This window comes from Myotis davidii, unplaced genomic scaffold (genome assembly GCF_000327345.1).
Source record: "Myotis davidii unplaced genomic scaffold, ASM32734v1 scaffold79, whole genome shotgun sequence".
In the NCBI taxonomy this organism is placed as follows: Eukaryota; Metazoa; Chordata; class Mammalia; order Chiroptera; family Vespertilionidae; genus Myotis; species Myotis davidii.
In genome coordinates this window covers 4,906,362-4,929,642 of record NW_006294339.1, presented here as the reverse complement: position 1 = coordinate 4,929,642, position 23,281 = coordinate 4,906,362, and the positions used below count along the sequence as shown (strand labels likewise).

Genomic DNA, 23,281 nt, shown 5'->3' with positions numbered 1-23,281 from the left:
AGAAACATCGATGAGAGAGAAACATCGATCAGCTGCCTCCTGCACACTCCCCACTGGGGATGTGCCCGCAACCCAGGTACCTGCCCTTGACCGGAATCGACCCTGGGACCTTTCAGTCCGCAGGCCGACGCTCTATCCACTGAGCCAAACCGGTTTCAGCGACAATAGACACATTTAATAATAAGCATTGACCAAGCAGTATTCTAAACACTTAACAAATATGACACATGGACTCCGCCCAACAACCCGTGAGGTAGTTGTTCTCCTTACTCCCATTTCATAGTTGAGGAGACTGAAGTATAGAGAGGTTAATGACAGGTGTACCCAAGGTCACATAACTTGTAAATAGCAGAACAGGGATTTGACCCCAGGCTTCTGGTTCCAGAGTTTGTTTTCTTAACCTATTATGGGCCATCCTTATAATAGGAGGGCCTCTGATCCAGCTTGGTACCAGCTTGGTACAAGACTCAGTGAGGGCTCGCAACAATAGGCAACAACAGAGCTCAATCTCAAAAGAAAAAACAAACAAACAAACAGTGGATGGCTGGAAGGGCATTCTAGGCATAAGGCACAGCACTTACACCTATGAGAAGGAGCAAAGCAGATTGGAGGAAGAGCAGGCTTCTCCAAGTGGCTGGGACTAGGGTATGCGGTTGTGGTTGGGAGTGGCCAGACATGAAGCTGTGAAGCTGCTTTCTCCCAGATATCAAGGGCCTTGGATGCCATGCCTGTAGTTCCACCTACCATTTATTAGCTCTACCAATTGAAATTATTACAAACTACTGCTTACACATGCTTCTTCTTCCTCTCTGTGCCTTCCCTGCAGGATTAATTTGTTCACAAACAGTTTCGAGGGCCCAGTTCTCGATCACAGGTATTACGGCGGTGGGTGCTCCCCCCATTACATACTGAACACGAGGTTTAGGAAGCCATTCAACGTGGAAAGCTACGCCCCACAGGTATGTGCAGCCAGGAAGCCCCTGAAGGGCAGAGGGACGGCAGGGCAGAGCCAGCCAGCAGGAGTTGCAGCCAGGCCTGCCGCCTGCCACTGGGCGAGCTTGGCAGCATCACTTTATCTCTGAACATCAATCTTTCATGGGTAAAATGGGTGGTTCCTTCCTCAGGACACGTGGCGAGATGGACATGCTGCATATGATGACAGCAATAGTTGCAGTAGCAGCAATTGTATTAAAAGAATATCCAAGCCCTAACCAGTTTGGCTCAGTGGATAGAGGGTCGGCCTTGGACTGAAGGGTCCCAGGTTCGATTCCAGTCAAGGGCATGTACCTTGGTTGTGGGCACACCCACAGTGGGGAGCGTGCAGGGGGCAGCTGATCGATGTTTCTCTCTCATCAATGTTTCTAACTCTCTATCCCTCTCCCTTCCTCTCTGTAAAAAATCAATAAAATATATTTTCAATAAATAAATAAATAAATAAAAGAATATCCAAGGCTACCATGAAGATAGAAGTATGGTTTAGGATTTGGAGTCTTGCAGATTTGGTGGCTCTGCAGTTTACCATCTGTGTATTCCTAAAGGCTCTGAGCCTCCCCTTTTCTCTTTGAATTGGGAGTTATAAGGGTCCTGTCCTGCCGGGAGAGATCTACTGAGGTAACCTCTGTAAAGGCTCAGCACACACACCTGGTTGAGTGGCGCGTCCTCGGGAAATGTTAACTCTCGGTGTCACCAAGCCCTTGCTTATTAGATGGGGCATTGTGCCAAGCAGTTGAAGTTGTAAAATGCTCCACTAATGGAAGCCCACTCCGATTACGATACAGACGCAGAAGCACTCTCACAGAGAGCGGGGTTAGAACAGACGATGGTACTGCGAGGCACATTCACTCGAGACTGAGGAGATGACACTGGGGTTAACGGCCGGCTCTGCTCTGCCGCAGGTCCCAGGTTCACTTTCACCTGGGTTCCTTTTTCACTCTGGGCCTCCGTTTCCTCACTTGTCAAATGAGGGGGTTAGACGAGATAACCCTGATGGTAGTTTCCACTCCTAAAGCTGTGCCGTCTTGGCCGTCAGGGAACTGTCCCCTCCTCCTCCCTTTTCTCTCCCGTTGTTCCCACACATACTTATTGGCCAAAAAAGAAAAAAAAGAGCCTGAGACAAACACACCCTCCTCCATGAGGCCAGCACCATTCCACAGCCTCTATTGTCAGAGGAGGATCCTGGAACAGCCATTTATCAGCCAGGCTAAAGCAGCTCCTCGCCCAGCAGGATTGGGGGGCAAAAGTAGGTTTACAGATGTTTGTACGGAAAATAATACAATAATTAATAAATAACAATACAAAAATAAACTCTGTTTTGCATACTCACAACTGTAAACTTACTTTTGCCCACCCCGTATATTTTCATCGCCAACTTTTTTTTTTTTTTTTTTTTTTTTTTAGCACTGTGTCAGGCACTGTATAGTGTTTTACCCATATAAACTCAACCCTCAGAATAAGTCCAGTGGAGGAATAATTATTGTCTCCTTGTTACACATGAGGAAACTGAGGCATGGAGAGGTTAGGTCAGGTTGGATGTCCAAGGTTACCCAACTTGAAAATGGCAGTGACACATTCTCCTCAGGCAGCCTCATTCCAGGCCACACTCAGACTCATGTCTGCTTCTATATATTGACAGCTGGGGGGCTAGGAGCCACAAGCACCCAGAAGTGGATGTAATGTGGTGGAGACAGTTCAGGATTGGTCACTCCAGGGCCACCAAGTGACCAGTCCCCCTTGGCTGTTCCCCTGTGCATGGGACAAACAGCCCTGATTTTCAAGCAAATAGTCCTTCTGGGTTCTCTCAAAGGCCCTTTCCTGCCCCTGTCACTTCATTCCCACTGCACTACCTGTGATCAGACCCTCATTACCTGGCACTGGCATTCCTCCGACAGCCTCCTCATTGGCCTGTATCTCTGACCCCACAGTGGTCCCCACCAATCCAACCACTAAGTTGTCCTTCAGTGATCTTCTCGAGGCTCGGCCACTTCCTCTGCTGGCTCCTCTTTGGATGAAGTCCAACTTAGAGCAAGTCATCTTAGAAGCCCCAACATTTTTATGCCAGCACATTCTCTCACAATGCCTCTCTCTGCTCCACGCTATTCTACCTTCTGAATCGACCACACTAGAACCCCTTGCAATTTTTAAATACATCTGCACTTTCCCAGCTCCATGCCTTTGCCTAAGCTGAGTCTACAGCCCAAAATGTGCTCTACTTTTCTGCCAGTTGAAATCCAGACTAAGCACTCACTTCTAAATATCACCCCACAGTACTGAACACCTCTGTCTCTCTTACTGGGTTGGGAGCCCTGGGGGTGAGAACATTGTTGGCTCTGAGTTCCCTGTATCCAGAGCACACGGTAAGAGGACCATGGGTGTTTGTTGACTTGTACAGAGCTGATGGGAGTCAGATGACATAAGGAACTTCTTTTCTTCCTTTAGACCCAAGGCAAATATGAATTTGCGCTGACAGAATATGAATCTTACTCGGATTTTGAGCGTAATGTCACAAACGCGGAAAGAAGCCAATTTAGTTTCAGCGCTGGTTTTACAATCCCTGGAATATTTGAATTTGGCATCAACATGGCAAATGATAATGGCCAACGTTTTGTCAGCCGAACCAAAAGATTCTCTCATACTGTAAGTACCCTCTTGGGGCTCTTCAGTTTCTCTCTATTCATTTGAATTTTCATACCCACTGATGTGTCCATATTCCGCATTACTTACTAATCCTAGCAACCAATTGTAATTCTATTATCTTGAAAATCTCTTCACACACACACACACAAAATAGCATGGTAATATGTTGACTTACTCTTTAGAAGAGCAGGCAGCAGTAGCCTTCTCAAATTATTTACCCTTATTTTCTAATAAGCTTTTCCCCTTGGTTTTCATTCATTGAAGATTGTAGCTTTGCCAGACCAGATCAGCTCTGGAGGCTTTCCAACCCAGCAATCTGACTTCCATCTCAAATTTTCAGCTGACATTCCTCTCCAGAAAGTCACCCAAGACCTCCCCTCGGACTTCTTGGGGCATTGGGTGGAGCTGACCTCACAGCATGCACCTGTTTCTTCTGAATTCATTCTTCTCCTTATCTGTTCCTTTCCTGGGTTCTAATATCCCCACCTGGTCTTTATTTAATTCATGACACCTTCCCTTCTGACTCTATAGCCCGCCTGGTGAACTCTCACCTCCCTCCTCTACAAGGACAAGGCCTGAGCCTTCCTCCCACACAACTTTTTCTGTAAAGGGCCAGAGACCAAATATTTTAGGCTTTGTGGGGCCCTACAGGCTCTGTTTCCACTACTCAACTCTGCCACTGTAGTGACAGCAGTTTTGGACATAAACACAGGGGCATAACTGTACTCCAATAACACTTCATTTCCAAAGCCAGGCCTCAGTTTGGTGTGCGGGTTGTGGCTGGTTGTCTCTGGCCACACACAATGGCTAGCCTTCCTACAGCCTGGCTATTACTCTTTTCACCAGAAGATCATGAAGAAGTTGCTTTCGTGGGTCAGCAAACCCTGCATCCCATCAGAGTTGCCGCCGTGCCCCTGCTGCCCCTGCTGCCTCTGCTGTCCCTGCTGAGTCTGTTTTTGGTTGTCTCCCCTTCTCATTCCTCATTTGCTACTTTAAGGACCTGAGCGAAGAGCGAGTTCTTCCACGCTGAAAAGGACATTGGAATATTTATGAGACTTGAGAGCTTGTCGGAGAGTCCATCTCCCCTCAAGTGTCCTAAAGGAATCATAAGAGTGATGACCCCGGGCCGAGAACACTGGGTGGTATTTGTAAAGTTCATCTTCTCGTTCCAGATTCCTAACTTTAAAGGTCTGGTTTTCCCATGTTGGTATTTCATTTAGAGAAGCAGATTTCTGCATGCACGCTCTGACCTTGAGGTGGCCCGTTATAAGCTGAAATCCCGAAGTCTCATGCTCCATTACGAATTCCTCCAGCGAGTCAGGCAGCTGCCCCTGGAGTATGCCTATGGCGAGTACAGAGACCTCTTCCGCGATTTTGGGACCCACTACATCACGGAGGCCGTGCTGGGGGGCATCTATGAATACACACTTGTTATGAACCAGGAGGCCATGGAGAAAGCAGGTACCCAGCCCAGGGGAGCATGACTTTCCTGACGGGCCACGTGTGAGCTATGTGTGTTGATGGGGAGAAGTGTCCATGAGTTGCCGGGAGAGGAGTTAGAAGCAGTGCTCCTTGTTCTCCTCCTCCCTCTCTGGCTATCCTTTCACAGTTCCATTTGCAGATTCCTCATCCTTTTTTTTTTTAACTTGTTCATGTTGGTCCTTCAGCCAGCCCTCTGTCTGGGCAGTCCGCTTTTCTATAACCATTCTCTCCAGATAATAGCATCAAATATCAGGGCTTTAAATGCCTCCCACATGAAGATAAACCCCAGTTTGTATATCCATCCTGCACCTCTTCTCTGCAACCAAGAGCTTATGTCAAAATGCCTCCTTGATATCGCCATTCAAATGCCTAACAACCATCATGCCCCCAAAGAGAACACTTGCTTTTCTTTTCCAAATATGTTTCTTCCAGAATCATGGACATCTCATCCAACCCGTGGCTCCAACTGAAAACCTAGGAGTCAACCTTGGTTATTTTCCTTTCCTTTCAACCTATTAGCAAGTCCCTTTAGCTCCAGCCCCAATCACCTTTTCTCTCTATCTTTACCGTTTCCATCTTATGCTCACCCCAGCATCAGTCCTTCTCAAACGGTGAATGTGAATTATTTGAGTATCTTGTAAGAGGTATGTTCTGATTCACTAAGTTTCAGGTGAGACCTAGGATTCTGCATTTCTAGCAAGCGTGGAAATGATGTCCATGCTGCTGATCCACAAACCATGCTTTAAATATCAAGGTGGGAGATCTTCACCACAGTCTCCAAACTAATACCCAACGCCCCTTCCTCCTCTGTGATCCTCTCTCCATACAGACAATACAGGTCTTTCCAAGTGTAATCTGCAAGTCTAAGGTGTGATCCTTGCTTTCCAATTGGTATTGTTTCAAACAGCATGGAACTTGTCAGGTTAAGAGACCTGCCCCAGGTCGCACGGTTTACAGTGGCAGAGCTGGGCCTTGGCTATCCGTCCAGTGTACTCGCTAGAAGCCACAGGTTACCAAATATAAATGTATGTCATGGTGGCCTTAGTCTTACCAAGATCAAGGGTTCCACACCAGTAATTTATAAAGTGCTTTTCATACTTCCTCAAACAGGCTCTGTGATCAAATAACTTGAGGAAACATAACTGATCCCACTTTAGGAGTTTCCCAAGCACACTGCCATGCCATGACCTCTCCACCTCATCTGATGCCACACCGGTCACACTTACTGGACTACAACAGAAGCCCTTTTGCTTATAAAACCTACCAGTACAAGAATTATAAGTGATAGTATTAAGGGATTAATGTTTCAAGGAACATGCATGGGGCAATACTGATTACCAGACAACCCAAGTAGTCAAAATTCCCATTCTTTCACTGACCTCAAAGTGCTACAGAAAGGTGCTACAAGGCACTCTGAGGTTTCAGCAAGCCAGGGGAGGAGGATACCTGGGGAGAATTAGAGCGGGGCAAGTGGGAAATGATCCAAAAATGAATAATAAATGAGGAAGGGGCCCCTTTGTCAGGTACTGGACCAGGCACTTCATATATATTGCCTCAATCAATTTATAAGCTCACTCTACTGCATCGAAGATTAGAGATGGGTGGGTCAGGGAAGGGAGATATTGCAACAGCCTATATTCCCTGGACCAGTCCCTAGAAACTTCACAAGGAACCACGTTTTTGGAAAAGGACTCTGAACACTTCCCTTCGTGGGTGGGTGGCAAATGCCCGCAGAGACCATACAGAGTCTGGGGGGAAGGTGGTCCTAGTTTCGTATGCGGTCTTGATCCAGTGCAGGAGCTGCCTGTATTTCCTGTCATCAGTCTGGCTTCCCATTTGTCTGAACCTGAGTCCCTGCATAGCCATGACACCCAGCAAGGGCTGGGCCTCTAGGATCAACCACAGGAAGGGGACAGGCTGGATTACCTTTCGGTCATGAGCCTCTTTTCTTGCTTCTTTCAGATTATTCTCTTAAGGATATTCACGCCTGTGCCCAAGCAGGTTTTAGAATGGGTGCTGCCTTCACAATAGTCTACCTCAAGCTCGGTGTGTCCATGGCCCTGTGCAAGGGTGTGCTGAAGGAAATCAAAGGTGAGCGGCAGGGGCACATGACATCTTTCCCTTCTAGGACTCCAGGACTTGGTCTTTCTTTACATTAAATACTGGATATTCCAAGGCATTTCAATTAAAATAGTAAGGCAGCCCTGGTCAGGTGGCTTAGCTGATTGGAGCATTCTCCACACACTAAAGGTTACGGATTTGATTCCTGGTAAGGGCACATACCTAGGTTATGGGTTTGAACCCAACTGATCTCTCTCTCTCTCTCTCTCTCTCTCTCTCTCTCTCTCTCTCTCTCTCTCTCCCTCTCTCTCCTCTTTAAATTAGTAAAACATATCCTTAGGTAAAGATTAAAAATTAAAAAAAAAATCATTCAATAAAAATGTACCTACTCCTACTATGTGCTGGGCATACAAAAATGAATAAAATTGTATTTCTATCACACAAAGTAGGCAAACAAGGAACCAATGATAAGACAGTGAGAGGCACCTAACCCAGTTGAGAGCATCAGGCAGGCTTCCTAAGGGAAGTGGTCATTTTGTCACTGGAGGAGTAAAGATTCAAGGTTGTGTTTTAGGTAGGAAAAAGATCTAACAATGGAAAATTAGTCGGGGGTCTGGGTGGGAGTTGGCCTGGCTAGAGGTAGGATGCTAGAGCTGGAGGAGGCAGGTGAGGAGGCTAGTCCTTCCCTGAGACAAAGGGCTTTACAGAGACTAGAAGAGCAGGTGAAGCCACAAACCATACAGCAGAGCCCATGTGGCAGGAGAGACCAGATCGGAGTGTGGCTGGGTTGCAAGGTGCATAATGAAGCCAGGGTGTAAAGCCAGGCATCTTAGGAGCAGGAATCTTGAAGGCCTTATGGGGAAGCTGGGAATCAATACAGCCAGTGGAGTGGGAAAGAAAAGCTGGTCAGCAGGGGCTGCAGTCCCCAACCCTCTGCACCTCCAGCAGCTCTCCTTTGCTCTGCTCTGCTTACTAAGCTTATGCAAAGCAAGTTCCACAGCCAAAACAAAACAAGTATCAATTGCTGGTCTCCTGCACTGTGGCTGATGTGTGGTTGACATTGTTGTTTGTTCATTTTTGTGCTGCTGGGTTGGAAGGTGCGTCTTACATGTGGAGGCACACATAAAACGCAGGCGCTCTTTAACGATGACTTGTCAGCAGATGGAATATTGCTCAGCACCCCAGAAATCCTTGCCAACCACAGCTTCTCCCTTCCTTCTGGAGATGACACCATCCTGACTCCTCCTTTCTTAATAGTTCTACCTCCCATATGACCCACTGACCAGTATGGCTCAGTGTGGCTTGTTTTTGAATTGTATATGGATGGAACATCATCTTTTCAGTTCTCTGGGTGGATTTTTTTTCTTCTTCATTCAACATCATGATTTTGTGTATAACTATAGTGAGGTCATTTTCATCGCTGCATAGTATTTTGCTGTATGAATACAAGTTTGACCATTCTGTTGAATTTGGGTCATTTGCTATGTCATGAACTTAGAATAAATGCTCCTATGAGTGTTCTTACACAGTCACCTGGTCCTTGTCTCTCCAGGTGCTGCACCTAGGAGTGGAATTGATGGGTTGTTGAGGATGTACTTTTTTTATCTGTCTTCTAAAATGGTTGTCCCAGTTTGCCCTCCTACCAGCAGTATGCGAACCTGCCTTCATACAAAGCATGGTGTTGCAGGCTCAGAGCTGAGTAGTCACTTGACACCAGTTCTTTTAGCCTCAGGCACATAGATAAATTAGAATGGAATGACTCACTGATATGATAGAGGGCTTTATGGGAAACTCCGTGAAAAATAAATCACTTTATAGTAGACACTCTTTTGTAGGTATGTATCCCATGCAGAGCCCAGCCTTTACAAATTCTCCCAGCTTTAGTCATCCCACACAAAGAAGTGCTAGAGCTTAGAGCTTGGGCAGAATTCATGTATACATGAATTCCTTCACACCCAGTGCCTAAAAATTCTCATCTGCAAAGTAAAGATTATATGTTTCTATGTCACAGTGAAGACTGAATGAATACATGTACAACATTTAGAAATTAGTGACTAACATATAAATGATCAATAATCTATCTATCTACCAATCTACTTACCTATCTATGATCTATCAATCTACCCATATGAATGTATAGATGTATGTATGTATGTATTTATGTATCAGCTATCTACTAATTATTTACATACTAGAGGCCCAGTGCACGAATTCATGCATGGGTGGGGTCCGGCCAGCCCACTCCTATGGGGGCCGATGGGGGGGAGGGAGGGTCGTGGATGGTTGGCTGTCCAGCCCCGCCCCCAATTGGGGTGGGGGTGGGCCAATCTGGGGCGGGGCAATCCAGGGGAGGTACCACGGGCAGTTGGCTGGCTGTCCCCACCCCTGAATGGTCATTCTGTCATTCTGGTTGCTTGGCTTTTATATATGTAGATCTATGATTTATTTATTTATCCATATTTATCTATCTATATGATATCTACCTTCTATTGACTCACTTAGTGACTGGAATTTATGGATTCTCAAAATAAATGTCCCCTTGTTCTGCCTCCAACTTGTATCCTATATGATTGGGTGAGCTGCATTTTTCCCATTGCAATGTGACCCCCTTCTGGCAGTGATGTGTCTATTCACTTCTCCTGGGAAAACTCAGTGAATATCATGGTACCTAGGTTATTAGTTGGTTATTAGTTGGTTATTAAATGCTAAGGTGCAAAAGTAGATTCCCTGACATCCCAGGTCTTTGTGTCCATATCAGACAGAAACAATAGAAAAAGCATGGTAGAGGACTTGGTGGTCCGTGTGCGAGGAGGAGCAAGTGAGCACGTCACCGCCCTGGCCTACAAGGACCTGCCGACAGCGGACCTGATGCAGGAGTGGGGAGATGCTGTGCAGTACAACCCCGACATCATCAAAATTAAGGTATTGCTGGGCAGCTGCTCTACCAATCCTCCCCTCTGCTCTGAGCCAGGGTATGGGATATAGAACTCAATAAGGCCTACCATAATCTTGAGGTGCATACATGACAATGGAAAAATATATCTGGAGTGAACCAATTACAGCGTAACTGCTCAGCACCAGCTAGTGACCCCCGACTCCCTCTCACTGGGGCCCCCACGTTGCTAAAGAAAAATAACCACCAGTTTCTAACTAAAGCCTTCTTACATTAATATTGTTTCCATTCCATCAGAGAATTACTCATTCAATTATTTGCTCATTTAAATATTCATTCAGGCAACCTACAAATAGTTGCTGTGTTTCAGTAATGTGATAGGAACTAAGGAGCTGGAGGAAAATAGAGGAAGTGCAAGGGTGAAAAATACAGTCTATGCTGCACAGTAAGACACACTTAGGCATAACGACCTCATTGGACAGGATAACACATCATGGAAATCATTAACATCTTTTGGGCACCTACTATTCCCATGACACTCTGCCAAGGGTTTTCACGGTGTCATTACAATTAATCCCCACAAGTCTGAAAGTTAAAATGTTTATCTTTATTTTGTGGCTGATAAAAAAAAATCAAGGTCACAGAGGTCGCACCCAATTGTGGCTGCTTGGGAGTCTCTATTCGGTCCAGACCTGAGACCTGCACTTTTCCCCTCCTCTCCAGACTTTCCTGCGAGTTTAAAGAATAAAAAATAATGATCCCAACCACCTGTCACCCAAACAAGAACAGTTTTGCAAACTTAAACTAAAAGGACATTTGCCAGAACAAGACTGTCACACACATCAGCAGTGGTAGGTGCTTGCCTGTGGGGCCTTCAGAATGGTGTCCATGTCATACTGTACACCGTCCTCCTCTTGCCATCATGTGTACAGTCATTGATGGTCCAGCATCAGCCCCTGGAGATTTACTGTTGTAGTGAAGGAGGGAAAAGTGAGGAGCTGGAGCTCCAACATGAGACTCTGCAGTTCCCAGCCCTGGCAATTTCCTACAGGCTCTTTATTTGTATGTCAAACACATCATTTCTGCAGAACAAGAAGGTTGCCATTCACGTCCTCTGGTCAGTGGTGACATTTAGGCAAGCATTGAGAAGGATAAAGTTGCATGCAGCTCCAGAGAAACCTGGGGTTGGCTAATGGCATGGTGACATTGGGTGGCATCACATACGGGCATGGGAGAGAGAACAGGGAAAAATAGATCCCTAGTATTTACATTTTACTTATCTCTTACCAAATTTTTTATTTGAAACTGAAAATGAATGACTTGCCCTGATTACCTACCTAAATAGGTTGGATGTGCCACCCTGCACACTGGGAATGTCAAGTGCCAAGTATATGATGTGATATGGATGTGGGTATGTGGGGAGGGGAGGAGGGCATGTTAGCACGCTAAGCATCTCAACCAGGCCTGCAGGTGTGAAGCACTTTACTGAAGCTCAGAGGCTTCTCTGCACATATGGGATGCCATTCACATGCTCTATTCAGTGGAGGGTTCTGGAGCCTGTGTGGGCTGATGGAGGGGAAAAAGTGAGAGAATCAGAGATGTTTTCAGGAGCGGGGGAGGCAGGTTTGTTGGAGGTGTTCCTAACCTGAGTTGGAAACATACATTCTGAGCAATCCACTCCCTCATGCAGTTTCTGGCAAGAGAAAACTGCAGATGGCTTCCCATGGTCTCTGAGGAGTTCTTCTCTGCAGAGTCACTGACCAGGTAGCTGGAGCAATGATTGCTTCCAGGACAGCAGGACCCTCTACGTAAGCAATTCCTAGACACAGGTGGTGGCCAAGGCTTATACATAGACCTGCGTTGAAGATGATGATCATGATACCTGTAGGAACCAGGTTGGCAGAGCAGAAAACCACAGAGGAACCCGTACACATTGTCTGCTGGCAAACTTGAGATATAGAGGCTCTCTGTTCAAAGGAGAGTTACAAGAAAGCGATAGACAAATGAAGAGCATTCTGAACACAGCAGATTGACATGACATTCAAGATGCAGGAGGCAAGGGTACGTCTGAAATATAGAAAAACAGAAATAAATTTGGAAAGTATTTGCTTTGTGATTATAACAAACATCAAGAAAACGAGGAATTGATGAACTAAAAAATAGAAGCTGAGATGTTTAGACACTAAGCAGATGAAAAGGGAAGTAGCTGAATACAGGGGACCAGGAGCACAGTAGCAGAATTAAAACCCACATTGGAAACTATAAAGAACAGAATTGACACTGCAGGAAATTGAGTTGATGATGTGGAAGGGGCTATAAAAATGTTCTTAGAATGTAGGAGCGAAAGACAACGAGATTAAAACAATGACATGTAAGAAATATGACAGAGAGAGAGCACAGAGTGGAAATCGAAATCTCAGGGACTTCTTCCTGAGAAAGACAAGAGTAAATGCGAAGATGCGTTCATCAAACACATAATGAGGGGAATTTCCCTGAGCTGACAGTGCCTCATTGAAAAGTAGGCAACAGTACCTGGGGGGCTGGGGGGCGGGGGGGAACTATAGTGAAACACATCCTGGCAATGTTTTTTTGTTTTGTTTTTTTAATTACTTTTAGAGCAAATATAACCTATAACTATAAAAGTCACACTGGTCTTAGAATTCTTTGTAACACTAAATACCAGAAGATACTGGAGTGACAACCATGGTCTGGAAGGGAAAAGCTTGTGGCCCATTGAAATGATCCTTAATGGATAAGAAATCCCAAAGATATGTTGAAATGTTAAAGAAAGTACGTACAGATTTTGCCAGATTTAGCAAGTGAAAAATGCAGGATGTCAAATTAAATTTGAATTTCAGACAGATAAGGAATACTCTTTGAGTCTTAGCATCGCCTCAGTATTTCATGGAATATATTTATACTAAAAAGTTATTTGTTGTTTCTCTCAAATTCCTTTTACCTGGGAATTCTTATTTAATGGGCAACCCTACTCACCAGGCCTATGATCCATGTACATTTCTCTAGTGGTCAGGGTAGCTAGATTGTGGTCTGAGACCCAGGCTGAAAGAAGACACTGTATGGAGCTTGGGCATTGCCTAAGGTAGAAAGAAACAAGTATAGTAGCGAATGGTGCTCACAAAGATGTCAGGACAACCTAAGTTACACTGCAGTAAGAACAACCCCCAAATCTCAGTGACATGTTCCAAAGTGTACTGGCCAGGGGCTTTCCTCAATGTCACCCAGGGAGCCAGGCGGAGGTTTTATCTTGGCATCTGCTCCCAAGATCACCACAGCAGTGGTGAGGGAACAGGAAAAGTCAGCTCACTTTGCTCCCAAGGTGTCACCAGGGAAGGGACACTCCCTCTGCACACCTTTCACTGCTCGAAAACAAGTCACATTGCAAACCTGTCCTTAAGGACGGACGGCAGAGATTGCAGCCCTGCCGCCTGCCCAGAAAGCAAAGAAGCTGACATATTTGCTCAATAGTCATAACCAGCACACCTTTCTAAAGCAGCTTTGTCAAAGATGCTTGCTTTGCAAAGCACATCACTCTGACCAAGGGAAGGTTTACGATACAGATAGCACAGTAGTATTGCCGGGTAAGATAATGTTGGACTTAGACTGATGGATAGCACCCTTAGCAATAAATTCTGAATTTCAAATGAGGAAACCATTAATATCTTTAAATGGCAGGTTACACACCAACCAAATAATTTTGCCACAAATGAAATTCTAAATGTGTCTGCAATTTATAAGACACATCCCAAAGTAATAGACAACACTTAGAACTCAGATGATGAATAAAGATGCAAAATTTTCAACTTCTCTAGGAACTAAAAGTTAAAGTAACAAAGCAATATTTTTAACCTATCAAATTGATAGTTATTAAAATCTATAACACTTAATGTTCATTGAGAGTGATGAAATGGGCACTTTTATAAAATGAGATGGGACTGTAAATAGGTACAACCCTTTAGGAAAAGAATTTAATTGTATATATCCAAACTTTTAAAATGCTTATAGCTTTTGATTCAATAACCTTAAATGCAGAACCAGCTAAATAAATAATTTTAAAAATTGGTAATGATGCATGTATAAAAACATGCCTTGATCTATGTTGTTTGTAATAGCAAAGGAGAAAAGAAAAAGGAAACAACCTAAATATTTAATAACAGGGCAAGTGTATATATTCTAGTTCATGCATGTCCAACTCTATGCCCATGGGCCACATGCCTCATTTATTTGGCCTGTGTTAGCCTTTGAGTTTGACAGGCTTGTTCTCATTCATCCATACCACAGGATTCTATGCAGCCATAAAAAATATTCTTTTATGCTTATAATATGATGTGAAGTGAAAAAAGTGGAATATAAAACTACACTTTCCTTAAGCCACCTATTTGAGGTATATATTTTTCCACCTACCTACCCAAAAACATACACTTGCAAGAAACAGACCACAATGGTAATAGTTCAAATCCTTTCCCACTACTGTGTGGCTCTGGTTAATCTATTTAACTTTTCTGTGATTTAGCCTTTTCATCTGTGAAATCCCATATAATTAAGAGGTAATATGCAAATTGACCCTCACTCTGTCACGCCATCACAAGATGGCTGCACCCACAGTGGAGGCAGGGTTCCCGTAATGAGCCCTAATGAGCAATCAGCAGGGACCTGAGGCTGCACCCCCTGCCCAGTGGGGCTTGACAGGGGACCTCAGGCCACACCCTCTGCCCAGTGGGATTTGAAGGGGGACCTCAGGCCATGCCCCCCACTTGGCGGGGCTTGACGGGGGACCTGAGGCAGGGCTTGATGTGGGTGGGGCCAGCCAGGTCTGGGTCTCACGTGATTTCAAGGTGCACGTGGGTGGACGGGAACTTGACTCTGGGTCCTGCAGTGTGCCCCAGACTCTGACAGGAGGAACGTTTTCATATACATTTTACTAATTTTCTTTCATCTTTGACACTTCTATTATAGAGAAAGGGCAAATAGCAATATTAAAATATTTCCTCTAATTAATTCCCTTTTAATGTGCACAAATTTCATCCACGGGGCCACTAGTGGGAATATAGAAGACCACCTACCTGATTCATAATATTGTTGTAAAGATTCAGTTAGATTATGTTTGTCGAGTATTTAGTTCAGCACCTAATAAATGTTGGCTATGGCAATAATTATTATCATTGAAAATGTCAATCACCAGGGTCCATTGTAGAGAAGTGCATGGCACTGAACAGATAGCACCCATCATCTCTTTGCAGCAATATGATGAATAAAATTTTTATAAGGGCAGGGGTACTATGGACCCAATAATCAAGGTGAGAAATTAGGACTGTGTATTTTGGGGAAGAGATGGGAAGAAAAAGAAGGGAGGAAAGCAGGGAGAGAGGCAGGAAGGAAGAAGAGCAAAGAGGACCAGCAAAGCAAAGAACAAGCAGCTATATCATATTAACTTGATTTAAAGAGGGAGCTGTGAAGATCTGAGAGTTGCTGCTCAGAACTCCACCAAAGTCTGCAAAATGTGGAGACCACTGGGATAAGGTTAGAAATGGAAATAGGTAATAACAATAATAATAATAATCACTTTTATTAATAGTCCTCATGAACTAGTAGGAAAAACAAAGGCTTTGGGTTAGAACTCTGGCAGCTCTTTTATGAGTTATTTGACTTTGTTCAGTTACTCAACCTCCCCTGAAAACAGGACTAATAACTGCTGCCTAATGAGAATGAAGTGGGATCATATTTGTAAACCACTAGCACAGCTTCTAGCACAAAGTATACCTGGAAGATTTAGTCCAGTTCTGCCTCTGACTTTCTCCCTCTCCTGGAGCAAATCTCAGTGCTGGGTTCTCCCTGAAAGGGAAAGCTGCCGGTTGGAGCCCATGGTTGGTGTACAGCAAACCCTCCCCCATGCATGGGCCAGCAGACTGGAAGGTTCTGTAAACAGCTTCTGGATCAATTCATTGACCACAAAACGTGAGACAATGGGACCACCAAGGGGACTTTCTCTGCCCACTGGGGCGAAGGTCAGCATCAGACGCATTAAGAAATGGAAGCAATTTTCTTCTCACTGGAGGCTTCTATTAGGCATGATTGCCTGCATTTAGACAGACCCTAAACTCTCTAGGGCTGGATTAGGGCAGGATCACAACCAAAATCTGGAGAGGAACCTGGCCCTGGAGCTGAAACTAGAGCAGCCGTGGGCAAACTACCTGCCGGCCGGATCCCATTTGAAATGAATAAAACTAAAAAAAAAAAAAAAAGACCGTACCCTTTTATGTAATGATGTTTACTTTGAATTTATATTAGTTCACACAAACACTCCATCCATGCTTTTGTTCCGGCCCTCCGGTCCAGTTTAAGAACCCATTGTGGCCCTTGAGTCAAAAAGTTTGCCCACCCCTGAACTACAGCCAAGAGACTGAATAGTTTTAACTACCTTTTGGGATGTGGCCTCTGGCTTTTCCTTATCTACAAACACAACCACTTCCATCTGTGGCTTCCAAGTCTCAGACACTGCTGAGCTCTCTGTGCAACCAGCATCCCTCTTTGTGCTTCTACAGTTCTGCTATGCACACCCTCTCCTCCATGCCTGCTGCTACTGGCCTGATGGTGAGGTCTTCAATCCCCCTTGAATTGATCCACTTTATTAGCGGTTTTCAGGGCTGGATCCTAGAGGCAGAGCTGAGGAGTTTGTAGGCCTGATCTTGAATTTATAATCTAATTAGAAGAGAGACAGAGATTTCAACACATAAAAAATGTACGGACAAGTGAGCAAAAAGAATTTGTATTGAATGAGTAGTAGAGTATTCTGAGCATTTCATGATGGGAAGGTGTTCTGTGAGCTCTGGAGCTTGGGAGAGGCTTCCTGATAGTGGCTCTGGCATGATGTGAATGCTTTTGATAGATTTTGACGAGGGTGTGATGTTAGAACCAGGTTCCCATAATACTTTCAAAGAGCTGCTTGAAAATCACCTCCTCTCCCCACCAAAGACAGATGAACCACCTGCTCCTCTCTATCCATTAAATTTCCCCTGTTACCTGTGCTGTAAGTATCCTTTAGTATGCTTGCCTCTACCTCTGGATTCTGAATTTCTTGTGAGTGGGGATTTTATCTTTTCCTTACTTGTGCTGACTTCCTGGCACTTATTCAGTAAGTATTGGTTGGCCTGAACTTGAATGAGCTTATTTGTGGATAGTAAGTGGAGTGGGACAGAGAGATGATGGGGCATCCATCTACACACTGGGGCATTTATCCAATGCCATAGGGATCTACTTTGGGTCTCTGTGCACTGACCCCTTGCCCATTCCTGTGGAGCCCTGCTTTATGCTTCTATTTGATGAATGTTTTCCCCTGACATAAAAGGCTTTGCTTGCTTCCCAGGCATCGCCGCTGTATGAGCTGGTGACCTCCACAGACTTTGCCTACTCCAGCACAGTGAAGCAGAACATGAAGCAGGCCCTGGAAGAGTTCCAGAAAGAAGTCAGCTCCTGCCTCTGTGCCCCCTGCAAAGGGAATGGGGTCCCTGTCCTGAAAGGTACCGTTTCTGGGGCAGCTGGTGGGAGCCGTCATGTGGAGGGCTGGTTCTGGGGCCAGAACATGTTATCAAAACCTCATACCCTCTAGAGTACTTCAAGGAGAGTTTCTAGGTCAATCCCTCGACTCTGCCTCGAGCCCCAGGGTCTGTCATGAAGCTCTTTTCATTATCTCAATGGGAAAAAGGGGGCCCCCTGAACATTGGAGCCCCTTAAACCTGAGCTTCTTCAACCTAACTCGACATTAGGACTATGGGCATGCCTCAGAGACAATGCAGGCCTGGTTACCAACCACAGTAACAAAATGGGTATCTCAATAAAGTGAGTCTTAGTCTTTTTGCTGGTGGGGAGTCTTGCCTTCCCCTGTAAAAAACAAAACAAACAAAAAACCTGCAACACCTGTGAAGGGCAATAAAGCGAAGGGCAAGAAAACAAGGTACGCCTGCACTTGAGACCTTCAGAACTACTGATGCTTGGGCCCAACCTGGATCTTGATATGAGTATCTTTGGAGAAGGGCCCTTCATCAGGATGGTGACACCCTCCCCACCAGCCTGGGTGTGACCCACAATTGCCACCTCTCCTGGACGCACCTAGGAGACCCCTGCCCTCAGGTGCAGCTGATGGCAAAGGTCATGCCATTCCTCTGAGGCAGTAAATCCCAGCCCGGGCTGCAGGTGAGAATCACCAGAGAGCTTTTCACAAACACAAAGCTGTTGTTCCTGCCCAAAGTAATTAAAGTGAATCCTTGGGATTGGCCTTTAAAAAAGCCTCCCAGATGATTCCACTGTAGAGTCAGGACTGAGAAGCTGTTCTGTAGCTGAATTCAGTGGTAGACAGGATCGAAGATTTCAATGAGCTGATAGACTAGTGGGTGTTACATTGAACTGCACCAAGTGCTAGTAGAAGGATCTGTTAGTCTAGCTCTAAAGAGTCAGAATGTAGGCAACTAGGACATGCTGCTCTGGCTGTAAGGATATCTGGGTTCCAGCCACAGGGACACAGTAGGTGACAGCCACATTAAACTGAAGACAGGAGCAGGCTGAGGCTGTGTGTTCTGTAACAGAAGTGGGGACAGACTCAGGGAATCTCTTCTGACCAAAAAGGAAGCCCTGGGCTGAGCAGAGGAAACCTTTTGTGCATCTCCTGACCAAGACATGGTGAGAAGATTGGAGGACTGGGGAGGGGTAGCAAGGATGGGCCACGAGGACTTGATTCCTAACTTTGAGGATTACACTGGGGTCCTTGCAGTGGGCAAAACAAACTTGGAAGAGTCTGGGGCCTGGCTTCTTATGCTCCTCTTGTGATGGGCTAGAAAAATTCTGAGGAAGCATCCAGTCCAGCCTGCTGCCAAAACTGGGCAACTAGAGAAGCTGGTTCCAGCAGATTCCAGCCCAGAGAGCCCATTGGAGTTAGCACAACAAGCCAAGTGGATGGAGCAAGCTCAGCAGAGGGGACCCAGAGGAGGCCTGTTCTCATGGAGAAAGATCCCAGCTACCCAGTGGAGATTGAGGAGTGTGTGTCTACCTTGTTGGACAAGTTGGATATGAGCATAGCAGACATAAGTGAGAGCCTAAGGCTGGGAAGATCTACCATTAGGACGAGGACACTGGGTGAGGGTCAGTTCATCAGGAAGGAAGTCAGCCACCAGTTCAAGGTTTTGATCTAAGGTTGCTGAAATCCCCATTGCCTTGTGTGAAATTTGGGCCTGGGAACTGGGACCCACCTGAGGTTCTACTCTGGAGGTGAGGGAGAACATGAAGACAGGGCTAGGATGCTTGCAGGGCCTGCTTTATGAAGGACAGTCCTGTGAAGAGATTCAGTGTGACCCAGATAAGAAGACTCCAGGGTGACATGTTACAGATTAACACAAGGAATAACTTACAGGGTATTAGACCTTGCCCAAAATAGGTTAAGACATCAAAGTTAGTTCCCCATCACTAGAGGTGTGCAAGCAGAGGTTAGAAAATTAACTTGGGGTGAAAATGACCAGTGGCTTCGCTGACCACAAATGTGGCTTTTGACTCTGAGCAACAAGACTAGGTCAAATATCTACTAACTAGAGGCCCGGTGCACAAAATTCATGCATAGTGGGGCGGGGGGTACCTCTGCCCAGCCTGCAATGGCACAAGTGTTCCAGCCTGGCCAGAGGCCCTCTGCAGCCAGACACGGAATGCTTGCCTCATTGCTGTGATGACGAAGCAAGCATTCTGCCAGGCCACTCACACTGCCCACTCTCAGCAGCCACCCCCCCCCACCGCCCCCAGGACTGGGGGACTCTGGCAGGGCTGAGAGGACTGAGTGCTGCCATCTTGTGGCTATGGGCACCACCATCTTTGTGATGGAGTGGTGGTTAATTTGCATATTACCCTTTTATTAGGATGAGTAGTATTCCTCAACAATTCCATATAATTCAACTCCATATGACGGCAATAAATATGTTCTTTATGAGCAAAGGTTCCTCAATAAAGGAGTAGGTATGCTTGGCACTGAACCTTCTTATTTCAAATGATTCAACTAAATGTCTCTACCTGGATGGGAAAGCAGTGATGTAGAGAAATGAACTCCAAGGTTCTTTCATCACGTGGTTATAGTTTACGTTCTCTCTGCATTGTCTTTGCAGAATCACATTGTGACTGCGTCTGTCCCAATGGATTTGAAGGCCAAGGCTGTGAGATTACCTCACGGAAAAGTAAGGAGCCTTTGAGAGTTGGTGGGGAAGGGGAACACTAGAGGAAGTCCAGAGAGTAATTCGAAAGAGAAGAGCAAGGTGTGAGTTTCTGGTAGGGAGCTGGATGCTATGAAACTTGAGATCCATCCTGGCTATAGATTATAGATTTAATTACTGTCACAACTGAGAGTGCTTCATGTTATAGGACTGCTAATGGCATTTGCAAGTCTTCTCTTTAGATCATTCTGAAATGCTTACTTTTTTAAAAAAAAATTTAGTCAACTCCTATTCAGTCCTCAAAATCCAGTACAGATGCTCCTTGGTTCTGTAAAAAGTGCCCTAACTCCCTCCTCTCCCCAAGTAGAATTAATTCTTCCTTTGGATTCCTGTAGGACTTTGAACATATATTTCCTATAGCTCTTAGCACATTGTACTTAGGGTTCTGTGTGTCTATTTCCCCTGTATATTTGAGTAAGGATGACATGTTTAATTTTTCTGTGTCCCCATGTCCCAACACAGTTGGGGCTCAGTGGTATGTGTTGAAGGAACAACTGAAAATCTAAACTATCACTAAGATCCCTTCCAGCTCTCAAATTCTTTGGCTGGTTTATAATCTAAGAGTTCTCAACCCCTTACTCCTCCTTCCCTTTATTTTCCTTGCTGCAGCTTTTTTGGCGATACCATTATAAAAGGAAATGGCACATTAAGTAGAAACAATAAACATACATAAACATCTATTAGGCACTTTACCGTGTAGCAGGCACCTTACTGAGTGCTTGGACTCAGCTGGGTTCAAATTCCATCTCTATCTTTTAATAACTGTAGCCTTGACCACCTTACTTCACCTCTTTGTACCTCAGCCTCCCCATCTGTAAAATGGAGATGATGATATTAACTTTCCAATAGAGTTAGTTGTCTCAAGTTTCTCCTCGGACATATAAAGCACTTCTAATGATGCTGAATACATTGTAAGAGACAAATGAATTTTGGCTAGTTTGTTTTAGAGCTAAGTAAATGATGCTACCTGCATTAAATCATTTTGATTTTTACATGTATTTTACATATTCTGTAGCTTACATAAATTAAATTTGTATTTTACACATATTAATTTTTTTTAATCCTCACAACAACCTCATAAAGAAGATACTACCAATATCCCCATTTTAAAGGTGAAGAAGCAGATTTAATGGGCCATGAACTAATGGGCACACAGTTGGTATGTGTAGGAACCCAGATTCAGGTCCCTTCGGTCTGACTCTACAGTCTTTGACCTTGACTCCTGTCTGCACTATTTCTGTCCCCAGCAACACATTCAGGGTTGTCGTCACTCCCTCTCTTCCCACACCTCAACCGGGCCCCACCCAGGGACCTTCCAGGGAGTGTGCAATCAGACAGCCCCAGGATTTCTGCTGGTTGGCAGAGACCTTGGAAAACTGCTCCCCCAGTCTTCTCATTTTACAAATGGGAGGCCCAGAGATAGGAAGTAGTGTACTCAGAATTACCCTGTGAATGAGAGGCTCAGCCAGACATGGTATATCTTGGTGGATATAATTGATCATTAGCCAATCTCATCAACCAAAAAATCCCCAGAGAAAATAAAAATGTCAGTGTTATTACCTCAGTTAACACACACAAGGCTCACAGTAGATGACATAGCTCCTATTTTACACATTGAAAAATAAAGTATTCAGCGTCCTATTGTTGCAAAGCATTTATTCAAGAAATATTCACTAAGAGGCTCTTATACGCCAGCTCAAATGCTGGGATTCGGTGGTGAGAGAACAAATAAATCAGATATAGTTCATGTCATCATGGAGATTCCTCTTTAGAAAGAAGGGCCAACATTATTTAAATTGTCCCAGAAATATATTTAAAGTTTTAATTGTAACAAAATGCTACGAGAGCTTCAAATATGAAGAACTGATAGGGAGTTAGGGTCAGGAAAGGTTTCCCTGTAGGAATTAACACTTAAGCTGATATCTGAAGGGGAATAGGACTGTCAGTGGTTCTCAACCTTCCTAATGCCGCGACCCTTTAATACAGTTTCTCCTGTTGTTGTGACCCCCAACCATAAAATGATTTTTGTTGCTACTTCATAACTGTAATTTTGCTACTGTTATGAATCGTAATGTAAATATCTGATATGCAGGATGTATTTTCATTGTTCGCGACCCACAGATTGAGAACCACTGGACTAGATGAATAGAGGAAGGAAGAGTGTTCTTGGCAGGGGGGACGGCATGGGCAAAGGTCCTGTGTAGAAGGAAGCATGGTGAGAACAATGGCCTGAAAGGACAGTTGACTGGAGGGGGAATATCAGAAATTCAGTCTCCCAAAGCCTTTTGGGTTATACATCCCACCCCACCCATAGGGCACTACAGTGTAACAAGGGCTAACTCATGTTCCTTGACCTTCTTTCTTATAGATGTCCCCACTGATGGACAGTGGAATTGCTGGTCAAACTGGTCTCCATGTTCTGGAGGACATAAAACAAGACAAAGACAGTGCAACAATCCACCTCCTCAAAATGGGGGCAGCCCCTGCTTGGGCCCTGCTTCAGAAACACTTAACTGTTAAGGAAGGGAGAGCTCCCTGCTGATAACACTACTATGGGCTGCACACAGCGAGAGGTCTGAGCCCTAGGAGCTCAGACAGCCCACCCCACACTAACTGCTCCTCCCCATACTAGCTCCTACCGGGGCCAGCCCAGGGCTGAAGGATGGTGCCATGCAGGATGCTTACAATAAAGATCTGTAAAATGCACATGACTGGAACCCACAGTGAGTTAAATAATTATAGGTTCCTGAGGGGCTTAAGCACCTTGGTAATCCTCACTTCAGTTACTTCTATAGTTTTCTTTCACTCACATTTACTGTGTTGGCAGTTAGTCACTTTGAATTCCTACTGTCTAGCAGTGACTGGCACAGAGTGGGTGTCCAATAATGAATCAATGAATAGATAATTAAGTTGCACCTCTCTTGAGTATACAGTCTCCTTCAGTGACAGTGGC

General features: G+C 45.0%; 1 protein-coding gene across 1 annotated transcript in view; it reads left to right on the top strand.

Moving 5' to 3' along the window:
- Nucleotides 1-23,045, top strand: part of C8B (complement component 8, beta polypeptide) — a 38,157-nt gene extending 15,112 nt beyond the window's left edge. Inside the window, exons 5-12 of the mRNA XM_006768368.2 lie at nt 827-959; nt 3,436-3,633; nt 4,854-5,094; nt 7,078-7,206; nt 9,935-10,098; nt 17,451-17,604; nt 20,224-20,292; nt 22,697-23,045. Coding sequence (XP_006768431.1) covers nt 827-959; nt 3,436-3,633; nt 4,854-5,094; nt 7,078-7,206; nt 9,935-10,098; nt 17,451-17,604; nt 20,224-20,292; nt 22,697-22,848 — 1,240 coding nt within the window. The 3' untranslated portion in view covers nt 22,849-23,045. The remainder of the gene's footprint in view (nt 1-826; nt 960-3,435; nt 3,634-4,853; nt 5,095-7,077; nt 7,207-9,934; nt 10,099-17,450; nt 17,605-20,223; nt 20,293-22,696) is intronic.
- Nucleotides 23,046-23,281: the final 236 nt, after the last annotated feature.